The sequence below is a fragment of the Corvus brachyrhynchos genome, unplaced genomic scaffold, assembly GCF_000691975.1.
Source record: "Corvus brachyrhynchos isolate BGI_N302 unplaced genomic scaffold, ASM69197v1 scaffold434, whole genome shotgun sequence".
Classification (NCBI taxonomy): Eukaryota; Metazoa; Chordata; class Aves; order Passeriformes; family Corvidae; genus Corvus; species Corvus brachyrhynchos.
The window spans coordinates 2,061,076-2,074,310 of record NW_008238372.1 but is presented as its reverse complement, the minus strand read 5'-3'; the positions used below and the strand labels follow the sequence as shown (position 1 = coordinate 2,074,310).

The 13,235-nt window shown below is 40.0% G+C and overlaps 1 protein-coding gene across 1 annotated transcript in view; it reads left to right on the top strand.

Moving 5' to 3' along the window:
- DSCAM (DS cell adhesion molecule) overlaps positions 1-13,235 on the top strand; it is a 445,083-nt gene that overhangs the window by 352,655 nt on the left and 79,193 nt on the right. Inside the window, exons 17-20 of the mRNA XM_017736327.1 lie at positions 1,445-1,525; positions 7,530-7,770; positions 9,413-9,559; positions 11,164-11,319. Coding sequence (XP_017591816.1) covers positions 1,445-1,525; positions 7,530-7,770; positions 9,413-9,559; positions 11,164-11,319 — 625 coding nt within the window. The remainder of the gene's footprint in view (positions 1-1,444; positions 1,526-7,529; positions 7,771-9,412; positions 9,560-11,163; positions 11,320-13,235) is intronic.

Sequence of the window (13,235 nt, the reverse complement as noted above, 5' to 3'; positions counted from 1 at the left end):
TTTCTTTATACCCTTGCCACAAACTCTGTATGACATTAAGTATGTAAAACAAATGACTTCTTATTTAGCATTTCACCATGGTGTGCTGGGAGCACTTAACTATTCAGGCCTGTGAAAAACATTTGGGGTCTTTCTTGGAAAAGTCAGCATGTTAAGGGGCACATTTTAAAACCCATTTTTAGCATCAAATGCTTCTCTCAAATTCCACTACATTATAATGTACCCTGGAGAAGTGGCATTCATTTTTGTCAACAGGGGGACAGAATCAAGGTCAGGCTTCAAAAAACTCAGATATCTCATTTTTGCTAGTGGACTTTTTCCTCTTCTCCTTCCTTTGTATTAGTGCAAGAAGAATGGAAATAAAGTTCTTTCAAGCTTTGGAAATTTGAAGGACAGTCAGGAATGGCAGAGAATAGGGCACATTTAATAACTTAAACATATTATAGGCTGTATTCTGTGTCTCTGCTTTCATCAGTAAAGCAAAATGTTCTGGTTCCTTTCACCACAGCTGTCATTTATTGCTGCTCCACCTCTAACAACCCCATCTCACCCTTTTTATTGCTTTCCTTCCTTTGTCATGCTATTAAACTTAATTTAATCCCTTTTACTGGGGCCATATTCTGCATCGAGGGAACCCTCTGCAGCAGCTCAAGATGGCTCCAGCCCTCTCCTCAGATCTTTCCTTTACAGTGATTTACCTCGCTGAGCAAGCAATTTACTTCACTTCTCTCTGTTCAATCCCAGCTGATCCTGATCTGCTTTGTAGCTGCCCAGCTGACAAGGAGGTTCCTTCTTTTTTCACCCATCTTTAAAGCCTCCTGCACAGCTTTGGCACTGTGTTGATGGTCCATGAAACTTCTCCTGGCTCAGGCAGGAGCTGCAAGAAGCTTTTCCCATCTACCAAATGTTTTTGGTCTGATTTCCAGGCTGGAGTTCTTACTGGGAAGGGGGAGAGTGTAAAGTGTGCAGGGTTTTGTGTAAAATATCTGATATTGGACTGAATGTGGTGAGCAAAGGGGATCCTACTGGAAAGTTTGCAACAGGTTGAAGGCTGGATTAGGAGCTTCTGGCTCACCTGCTTTAAATGAATTCTGCTGCTTTTCTATCACCCACAGGATTGTGACTGCTGAGAATTTGTCTTGCCTACCTCCAGGTATGCTGAAACAGCACTGTGAGAGTATCTCCAGCCAAGAAAATCACTATTATTCATTCTATTCGATTCATTTTATGTGCCAGCTTGCTACGTTTTGGCACATGTTATATTTTGCTGTTGGCAAGAGATGACACCTGAATGCAGAAGATTCCTGGCCCTGCTTTTGTTTGGTGAAGTTTTCCATGTGACACTGCCTCCAACCTCTGTGACACTGGGGTGTTAAGGTGGTGACATTTTATGTGAAATGCTGAATTCCTTGGGCCATGAGGGCCAGTTTGATGCATTTCCCTTCTCTTTCCAGCCCCTGATGGTCCACCTCAGGATGTCCAGCTTGAGCCTATATCCTCACAAAGCATCAGAGTCACCTGGAAGGTAAATACCCATACATCCATGGACAAGATAGGCTCTGTCAGTATTTGGGTGCATTCAGGGGAGTATTATAACAACTGTGCCTTAATTATTTTATTTAGGAGAGACATTGCAGATGCCTTTGCCAACAAATCTTAAAATATTTGCCACTGAGGGGAGCATCAGCCTTCCACTGGAGAGAAAAGTAGCAGCTGCTTGCATTTCCTTCTTTTTTCTGATTTCAGAGATAAGGTCACATGTTTAGAAAATGAACACTCACAAAATTTCACTGTGGTTCTGGGCAAAACTTCCCCAGACCATTGGAACCAGTGTGATTTTTTTTTTCCCACTGGATTTTGGGACAGATCCTTACTGCACAGGGAGAGCAGTATGAGTGTCTCAATATAGTCCATGAAAATGGATGAAGAGCAATTAATACAAAAATATAATCAACTAGTATCATTTAAAAATCTGGCATGTCATGTGACTCAATTTTTCTAGGTTTTTCACAGTATTTTGTCAGTGACAGAATGTTTTAAATGCTTTTGTATGATACCAGAGGTACTTAAACCATGTTTTAAATGGCTTTGTGATATCTACTGCTTGTATATTGCATTGGTAATTCCATATATTTACAATTCAGAAATATGTAGTATAAAGTGCTGGAGTGGTATGGTGGCATAATAATAATAATGATTAATTTCTATCTTGATGTTAATTACTCCTGCAAATGTAGATGATGTGACTTTTGTCTATATGGATCATTCAGAAGGTCAGGAGCAGTGAGGTTCTGCTTATTAACCAAATATCTCTGAGTGATTGGTTATTTATTGCACAGTAATGAATATATTCTAGTTTTAAGCCAGTTCCTTAAAAGGCAGGTTCTGCACAGGTCACAAAAAGTGCAGTGCTGGTTCTTGGATCTTGTCCACATCTTAAATTTATATCAGCATTGCTTTTCATCAAATGGTTTCCAAAACCAGAAGATATTTGTCACTAGTCACAGACTTGTGGAGCAAAAGAAGGAGCAGCTTTTGAAGCCATGTAAGGGTGTACAGTGATTCTCAACAACGGAAACAAATGCTTAATAGGTTTTTTCTTTTGTAAACCACTTAAGAAGTGTGAGTATCTGCTCAGGTCAACTATAACCTTCAAGTTTCTATGCCTGAACTTGTTTTTGTGGATTTATGGGCAGGCAGATTGAAAGGCTTTGCTTGATTTCTTTTAGAAAGTTCACTTTGGGGGATATTTTTAAAAGCAGCAAGAGAAGATGGGCACCACTGGCTCACTGCTGGAGTTTATAGCTCCTGTCTGTGGTTCTGAAGGTTTGCCATTAAATTTTATAGACACAGATGTGAACAGGCAGCTACAGGACAAGCAGAATTCCCACACCTACATTTCAATAACTGCCTAAAATATGGTTCAATTTGTACTTCAAGGACACTTCAAGTACAACTGAGCATGTCCTGGTCTCTGGGTGTTGTCTGAGATTGAAGGATGTCAAATGAGCAGCTGGGGTTGTGTTCTCAAGATCATGTTGGGAATTTGGTTTGTGAATTCTTGTCAAGCAAAGATCAGTATCTAATACAACAAGATATTCACAGAAATGAGTTATATATTGAATATACACTTCATTAGCCTGGTCTCGTGAGCTGAAGGGAGAGATGGATTTTCACATTTTGAAATAAGCTTAAGGTGAAGTCACTGGGCTGGGTAAGAGCTTGTGTAGTCCTGATTTATTGGAAGAGTGATTTCCTGAATGACAATTTGTAAGCTGATGAAAAAATCTTCTCTTCCCTATTAAGAAGTCCCAAACCAGGAGTGAGCTGTTTACTTCCATTGATTTTTTGCAGTTTTCTCCAGGTCAGAGCAGTTTTAGTCCATTACTCAAAAAGGTTATTTTAAGATGGTCCCACAGACATAATCCAGTTTGGCTCCATGCTGAATCCTAACTTTGGGGGTAGGTCCCTACGATGCTGTGCAGAAGGCACTCATTGAGTGAGCAATACATTGTAATTAAGAATAAAGAAATACCCCATGAGATCAATCCTATGTTGTCTTGGAAGCCAAAAAACAAGAAAAAAACCTGACCTTGGTAATTTTTATTTTGGAGGCATGTGGAGCTTCAGCCACGAAAGGCTGTGATGCAATTGTACAAAAGGGATTGTGCTGAAAACCGTGGTTATATTTAAAGCTGGCAAACTTTATTAAAATACAGTGTCAATAATGGCAAAAGGGGCAGGGAATAACACATTGATTATCTTTCATCTTGTATTAAATGCCAGTTCTGCAGCTTGCTTCAGCTGTAAATCTTCATTTAAAGTTTTGTCTTAGCCCACTCTTAGAAAATCCTAGTTAAGCAAAGTTGTATTGGTCTGTGATTTATTTGATCCAATTTCTGTATGTCCACACAGAACATTGGGTTTCAGACTGAGCTGTTAAATAAAACTCACCACTTTTTGGTAGTTTAAACTGGTGCAGAGATAATGGGAATTAAACAGGAATTCTCATTTAGAAAAGAGCATGATAATATTCATTATCTTTTTCATGTAGTATTTTACATTAGGTAAATGAACCCATTAAATTTAGACATGGCCTAATTCCTTCTCCTCTTTATTCCTATTTACACACACACAAAACTATGGAGTGTCATACTTTACAGAAGTTATTGATATCCTGTTTTACAAAATATTGAATTTTGTGAGAAAAAAAGTAAGGTCATGGACTGAAACTTATTTTTTCCTAATGTTCTATGGCTACTGACAAGGTTTACAATATTTTTCCCCAAGAACACTAAGTTGCTTCACTCAATTTTCTACCAAAAATATGTCTATACATCAGAAGGATTATTTATCAAATGAGTTATGTGTGCAAAAAGTCAACTGAAAATGAAGTATTCAGGTCATAATAGTAAGGAACATTGGATTTGTTGTGAAGCAGAACATTCCAGTGCTTTGCCCTGAAGTGACTAGGAGTTTGTTTTATACTGTGTAATGTTTCAAAGTGGAAAAAAAGAAAAAAAAAAGTAAAAAAAAAAAGGTAAAATGTTAATATTTTATTTAAAGAAAAACAATTCCTTGACTTAAAACAATTATGAAGAAGTTTGTGAAAAAATCAGTTTTTCATTTTATCCCCATTCAAAGTGAAAAAGTATAATTGCAGAATTCTCAGTGAAGAGGCTGTTGTGGCTGCTTTGTTCAAACTGTTTGTCTGGAAGTCAATTTGTTGTCAATCAAGATGAGCAGAGGGATGGAGCAGCTCTGCTGGGAGGAAAGGCTGCGAGAGCTGGGATTGTTCAGCCTGGAGAGGAGAAGCTTTGGGCTGAGCTCAGTGTGGCCTTGCAGGGCCTGAAGGAGCTGCAGGAAAGCTGGAGAGAGACAATTCCCAAGGCATGGAGGGCCAGGAGCCAGGGAATGGCTTCCCAGTGCCAGAGGGCAGGGCTGGATGGGAGATTGGGCAGGAATTGTTCCCTGGCAGGGTGGGCAGGCCCTGGCACAGGGTGCCCAGAGCAGCTGGGGCTGCCCCTGGATCCCTGGCAGTGCCCAAGGCCAGGCTGGACATTGGGGCTTGGAGCAGCCTGGGACAGTGGGAGGGGTCCCTGCCCATGGCAGGGGGTGGCACTGGGTGGTCTTTGAGGTCCCTTCCCACCCAAGCCATTCAGTGATTCTATGAAGATATCTGAAGTCAAAGACAAAAATCTGACCTTAGTTTCCACCCCACAGACCCACCTAAAAATACCTCCTTCTCCAAACATTTAAAGATCACAAAGCCATGGAATTGTCCAGAATAAGTTACACACAAAGAGCTCTGATATTAAAACAACCTCTGTGTTTCTAAAGAAGTTAGGGAGGGTTTGACAAAAAGAACCAGGGAAATATTCAAACAGGAAACAATTATACTCTTAGATTCCTAAAACCCCATCCTTATCCCTGCAGTGTGACTTACAAGGATCTCAAGAACTGAATCTGGTGATTTGGTCAGGTACATCTGATCCAAGTAATACAATGGGCATTTGACACTGACCGTGCCCTGACTACGCCTCCCCTCCTGGGGGAGAATTTGAGAGTCTTTGCCAGGAGTTCAATACATGAACGGTGCTATCAGCCTTCTGTGCTTTCAGATAGTTGTTTATGAAATCTTATCAGAGAAATAGAGCCACTTAATGTGACCCAGACATAGCACAGAGCAGAGAATGCAGGACAATGCCCAATTATCAAGATTCACACAGTCTTTTAAAGGTAAATTAACCAATGGGCACTAAAAGTGTACATTATTTTTACATTTCCACCAATGTATAAGAAATCATCTAGTCTCGTAGACAGGAACTGCGGAATTCTTTATCCAGTCATTCCAAACTACTTCTACTGCAGAATATGGAGTAATAGATGAAGAAGAAGGTCTGGAGAACAACAACAATCCTCCATTTTGAAGTTTTTGCTTTTATCTATTTACTATATTAACAAACTCAAATCTTGTAAATTTTTCACCCTGTGACAATCTTACCTAGTATTCTATCACCTAGTTCACACCAGTGTAGATTCTAATTCTTCCCAGAGGGTAGGCATTTTCTCCAAGGACAAAGGTCAAAAACAGTGTTGTCCAGGGGGGTAGAACCCTTCAAAACAGGCAGAGAAACATTCTCTGCACTCTGGGTTCCTACAGGCATTGTATCCTCAGTTTGAGTTCTATGTCTGTTTCTCAAGGCAGGACGGAGGAAAAAAACCATCTGAAGAGATCATTCAATCAGTCAGTTCCATACAGTGACACACATTTTAAATTTGAAAGGGTGCTGGCTTTTGCAGAGAAATGATTCAAGGACAGTGGATGAAGGTGAATCCCGCCCTGGTTTTATTATCTCCAGTGAGACTTTTGGCCAGTGGACTATAAACTCCCCAAAACAGGCAGGTCCTGTGGCAGAAATGAGTTTTTCTTGAGAATCTGTTCCTCAGGAGATTTAATGGGAGTAGACAAAGTTGCTGCCTCTGCCAGTCCAACCCTTTGCAGATAAATTGTGTCACAAAGACCTTTTTATGGGGCAGTGGGATAGATGAGCTTGTGGGCATCTGTTGGGAATATGAAAGAGGTTTGGAGGATTGGAAAGAGTTTTTTGCTCCTGTATTACAAACTGTACCTTAAAATGCTTATACTAATTATGCCTCGTATACATAGAAAATCAGGAACATTATCATATATTGAAATTAGTCCAATATTATTTAAATAGAATTTTAATAGGTATTGCTGTCAATAACAAGCTTTTTCCCTGAGCTGAAAACCCCTGCTTTGCACTAGATCACCTTTTATATTGCAGAGCACACAAATGATTTCCACTAGTCAGGACCAGGGAATCTTCCACTGTGACTGAGAAATGTGGCACGTAATTATGGCCCAACCGTTTTGTGCTGTCCATATCCCTGAATGCCAGATATATTGCAGCTATTCCGTATGCAAATTCCTGCTTTCCAAATCATTGTTGCCTCCAGCACTCGTTATCTAATCATCTTTCTCCACTACACACTGAATGAACAGAAGCACATTTCAAAGCACAGCATAAAATGTTCCTAATACGTGGGACTGAATAAACTCCCGTGACTGCCTTGCACAGATCAATAAATGCCCTCCTAAAGGTTCAGTGAATGGTGGGGGCTCCTGACAAAAACACAATTAGTAGTGAATGGTGGCCTGGAATGCAAATATACCCTTATCAACTCAGCTTGGATTGATTCACCTGATAAGAGAACAAAACATCATAAATTCAAACTCAAGAGTGTCTCTTAATCGGACTTTTTGTGCATGAACCATTTAAAGGTCTTTTAGCACAGATTTGAAAGAATCACACCTGAAATTTATATCATTGATAAAAGCAGCTTCTTCATGTGCAGGGAGTATTTTTGAATTTTTACCTAGAAATAGATTTGCATTCAGTAAGAAAAAAAAAAGGTTAAACTTGTCCATTTTTCAAAAATTTTAGGGGGAACAGCATAACTTTGGATGTGTGCACTCAATGTGTAACTTTCCATTTTCTGTTTAGGCTCCAAAGAAGCATTTGCAGAATGGAATTATCCGTGGGTACCAGATAGGTTATCGGGAGTACAGTGCAGGGGGAAACTTCCAGTTCAACATCATCAGCATCGACACCACCGGGGACAGTGAGGTTTATACACTGAATAACCTGAAAAAGTTCACCCAGTATGGCATGGTGGTGCAGGCCTGTAACCGGGCTGGCATCGGACCTTCTTCTCAGGAAATCATCACCACAACTCTTGAGGACGGTAGGTCCTTGGCAAACAACTCTCATGGGACACATTATTATTATTATTATTATTATTATTATTATTACTACTATTTTCTGTCTTTTTACCTCGTTGCATTTGTTGTTTGATTGGTGATGATCAAAGTAGGGATGATAAAAGACCAAACATTAGATAGAAAGGTGCAAGAGAAGAGTCTGGTCCTGGAGCTTGTCTGATTTTCATTGCAAGAGTGAATTTATTTTACCAGGTAAATAAAAACTGTACTAATGTGATCTATCCTGCTGTGAATGACGTTGACTGAGACCAAAACTTTCATTAAGAAGCCAAATGCTTTGGTGTTCACATATTTGCAAATTTTGTGATCTCATCATTGCTCCAGAGTCATCTCATCATAGTTTTGAGAAGTGAACCTCTGAAAGGTGAAGCAATATTGTTACTTTTGTTGGATTTCTTTTGTTTTCTGATGAATCTGCTCTGTAAGCAGAGCTCTTGCACTGCACAGTCTTGTCAGTATTAAAAGAGATGTGTGTTTAACTAAGGCTATCCAGACCACTGACAGAAAAATCATTCCTATTTCAGGCAAAATTCACCCTGTCTAATCCAAGGAACGATATAGATTTTTTTTTTTTTCAAACTGCATAAAAAGTACTTCTCAAACAATGAGAGGGAGTCCTCTAGTGGAAAAAGAGAATGATCCCAGACCAAAAAAAAAGGGTTCTGTATTTTAGAGGAGTATAACAGCAGATAATAATCCTAAAGGCAGTGCAAGATTTTCAGCTACTGTAAAGTAACACCAATATCCTGAAACCAGTGCCAGCTTGGAATGTGACTTTTCAATGGACAAAATGGAATATCAGACATCTAAAATCCTCAAGAGGCACAGATTTTGAGGCAGGCTTTTCATGAAAGGCTGATGGGAGTTATTTACTCTAAACATTTCTAGGCATAGCTCACTGCCAGACCTCACAAGGAAGTATGCTCACACAGGCATATATTTTATATTATAAAAATGGGATTTTTTTTTCCTCAGAATCCAGCTTGCTTGATATTCCTGGAATTTTTTTTGGTTGTCACTCAGTTTTGGGTCCCTCTTAGAATTAAAGATGCCACAAGCTTTAAAAGCAATGCCAGTTACTAATTCTGCTGTATTGCTTTGACAATAAATGGCCAACAGAAAATGCCTTAGATTTGGTTGACTTTTTCCAGTTTTTCCAAATGTCCATTAAAATATTTTATGACCATTTTTGCTATGTTTTTTAAAGAAGTGCTCACTTTCTTTCTCCCTCCACCAAATTTAGAAGGACATTAGAATTGTCCACAAAGATACAAATTTGGCTGTAAACTTTAAAAAATATGTGTAAATTACTTACAGAATGTTCTGCACATTTCTGTTCCACGTTTATCTTTCAAAAGAAGCAACAAAAAGCCTTTTAAAAGACAAGTCATCAAGTGGGGAAATAGTACATCAAAAGTCATTCCAGGGAAAACAGCTGCACTTGCAGAAACGTGGATTATAGCAAGAATAAAGGTTTTGCATTGTTAGAAGTGTGTAATGGTTATTAAATATTGAGTGGTGGGATAGCAGTGAAAATAAAGGGTAGCTAAAAGATGAATATCGAGTTGTATCCAGTGTATTAAAATGGTGAATCTCTTATTCCAGTGCCCAGTTGCCCTCCAGGGAATGTGCAAGCCACTGCCACGTCCCCAGAAACCATCTCCATTTCCTGGTCAACGCTGGCAAAGGAAACCCTGAATGGGATCCTGCAGGGATTCAGGGTTATCTACTGGGCCAACCTCTTGGATGGAGGTGAGAGGAACCAATCCATTACCAAGTAAAAAGCTGTATGTGGCCTTTATATAATTTTCTCTCTGCTGTGAAGGCATTTTACTCCCTTTCTCTTTGGTTTAGAGAAAACTTTGTCTACCTGTGAGGAAGCAATAATTTTTCCTAATTTAACAGAGCAGCAAAGCTGCCTGGAGGAGCCTCAGGGAAGGCTCCCACCATGGGTTTGCAACACTCCCGTGGTACACAACATCACCTGAGCAAATTTCACCTCAGTTGCAGAGTCCAAAATTGGGGTTTTTTTATAAGAATGGTGACATGGATCTAGAAAAAACCAACCCAAACCTGGTTTTCACTCTTATTTGGTTGGTTATCTCTTTGCCTACTCGATACACTATTGCTTATTTTTTGATAGGACACTTTTCATCTCCATAGCTGAGGGCAAAAGAAGGAAATGTTTTCAGGAAAATCTCATTATTTCCATGCCAGTCTCTTCTGTTGTTTTGTACTCTTAGCATAATTCCTGGGGAAATAGGCTCCAGAGCAGAGACTGAGTGAAAGGATCAAAGGAGAAATGTGATGCCTTACTAATCTTAATTTATTGTGTGTTGATAATTGCACGTATGGCCCTTTCTTGTAAATTAAACAAATTAGTAGGTTTGAGATGCATGTGACTTTATTCCTACTTGCCCTGTGGATTTTTCACAGCTCTCTCCCTTCTTTTTCTTTCATCCACCAGAACCACAGTTCAGTCTAACCTGCAATTGTGCAAATCCTGGCCTCTGTTAGTGTGGACAGGGGAATTCAGAGTGGAAATGTAACCCAGAGGCCCATTGTCACTGCTGGTAGTGGTAGACTCAAAAATATTTGGAAATCACCACCAATTTCTTTAAAAATACAGATGAAAAATGCATGAGAAGCATACAGAAAAATGTAGACATGTAGGGTATAAAATTAAATGTTTACAGTGACGCCATGCTTAAAACTGGATTTTCTTCATTTATTCAGCTTTATTTTCTGCCCTAAATATGTTTAAAGCTTTTTTGCCATATGGGTTGTACTTCTTAGCTTGCTGCAAAAAAAAGATTCCTATGAAATGCATCATCTTCCTGCAAGTAAATCTGATTTTACTGTTCAGATCTATTGTTAGCCAGTATTGCTGTTGTCAAGTGCTTTGCAGCAGCACTTGCTGCATATTTTAAAATAAAGGGGACTTTTTCTTCATTTTCCTTATGAGAAATGGTCTTTCTCATAACCAGAAAATCTTTATGAAGATAACCGACGTTCTCATTTTTTTTCTCTAGGGGATGTTTCGCAATAATCTCCTCTTGTTATCTGCTCTTTATGAAAAATCTCATTGCTTGTAGAATTTCTTCAATTCTCTTCATCATATTTTTTAAAAAATTGCAACAAAAAAAAAGAGTTTGAAAATGAAAAGTGGGTCTTCTTCAAGTGGTAAGAAGTCAGGACATAAATGAATCCATTTTAATTCATTATAATTCATTGCTGTTCTGTAATAATGAAGTGTTACTTGTCTGGTACACCCAATATTTCCACTGCAGGTATCAACACCTGGGAGAAGAGTGCACTTGGCAATAACTCCACTTCCTTTTTATTCTATTTTATAGAGCTGGGAGAGATAAAGAATGTCACTACTACCCAGCCATCCCTGGAGCTGGATGGCCTGGAAAAATATACCAACTACAGCATCCAGGTGCTGGCTTTTACCCGAGCTGGGGATGGAGTGAGGAGCGAGCAGATCTTCACCCGCACTAAAGAGGATGGTAAGGAGTGAAAGCATTTTCCATTCTCACTTCCAGGAGATGTTCATATGTCTCAGGCAGATACTGTACACAGACATGCAGAGATTGAGAACCCAGCCCTGGGGCCCAGCACAGGGAGGACGTGGAGCTGCTGGAGAGAGGCCAGAGGAGGCACCAGGATGAGCAGAGGGATGGAGCAGCTCTGCTGGGAGGAAAGGCTGCGAGAGCTGGGATTGTTCAGCCTGGAGAGGAGAAGCTTTGGGCTGAGCTCAGTGTGGCCTTGCAGGGCCTGAAGGAGCTGCAGGAAACCTGGAGAGAGACAATTCCCAAAGCATGGAGGGCCAGGAGCCAGGGAATGGCTTCCCAGTGCCAGAGGGCAGGGCTGGATGGGAGATTGGGCAGGAATTGTTCCCTGGCAGGGTGGGCAGGCCCTGGCACAGGGTGCCCAGAGCAGCTGGGGCTGCCCCTGGATCCCTGGCAGTGCCCAAGGCCAGGCTGGACATTGGGGCTTGGAGCAGCCTGGGACAGTGGAAGGTGTCCCTGCCCATGGCAGGGGATGGAACAGAAGATCTTTAAGGTCCCTTCCTATCCAGGCCGCTTGGTGATTCTGTGAAAATGAAGAAGTGAGGAGAGACAATTCTGGGACTATTTATATAACTTATATCCCACTAAGAATATTTTCTCAGTATATATATATAAAAGTCCTCCAAATACACCTTCTCTCAAAAGCAAAATAAAGAACAAAAATGTCTTACCTTTGTTCCTAGACCAAAGCATGGAAAATTCAATTCCTAATGCTGAAAGTTAAAGAAACTTTTAATCATACACAGGTACAGACACGTGAGATTCCATAATCGCTTTCTTGTAATTGTAACTATTATAATCAATTCAGGTCACCCCGTAGGATGCCATGCACTGATCTATTTCTGAAGGACTAGAATTTCAAATTCAGGGGAGGTTTTGTCCCTAACCTTTTTAATGCCTTGAAAACACTATGAGATGTACATACATATTTTTGGATCCCCTAAATGCTTTTGGAAATCTGGATCAAGAATTTTCGTGGCACAGATGAAAGTGCCCACAGTCCTATCAATTGAGGTTACTTGAATAATGTTTGATTGGTAAATTCTCCTATGAGTTATGCAATATGTTTTCAAGGAAATTAGTCAATGGATTTTTTATTCTTATTTATCCACTTTATTCGTCACTTGTGAATGAATGAATATATTTGCCAACTTTTTTATTTGTAATGAGATTTACAAAAGTGACAAGGGATCATGTTCAGTAGATTAACTGGCTTGATGAACTTTTGGTACTTTTTTGCCAATAAAAGATTACTTGATGAAAGTTACCAGTTTTTTTCCAATAAAGTATTAAGGGGCTCATTCTAAAACTTACATGCATTCTAAGGTCATGTGCCCCCAGCTGTGGTTGTATGCAGGGGATGCAGTAAATGAAAATTGCTGAGCTCTAGACTTGAGTGTCTCAAACACTGAATGTTCTGATCCCAGCCTAAAGTCCTTTAGTAACTACTTTGAAGCACCCAAGTCCTGAGTCAGATGCTCTTGGGACACCCAGTGCTTGGAAGTAGAGGGTTTTATTTCCATGAAAAAATCTAAAATGTAAGAGAACTGTCAAACACATGCTGCATGTTCAAGTTACTTTTTGTCAAGTAGATCCCAGCATAGCAAACCTTCCCTGAACTCTCTCTGAACACAAAGGCTCTCAGCCCTGAGCCTTTGAAGTGGGATTTACACCACCAGGAGCCAGGGGTAATGTCCCACATTGCTCCAGGAGCCTGGGGACAGGCTGGTCTTGGGGACATCTGGTTCATGTCAGAAGCCTCAAATATTTCTTCTTTTCTTTTTTTGTTTTTTTGGTTTTTTTCCCTTAGCCCATCTCTTCCTCATTTGCTCATCCTTAATTCTTGATGGTGG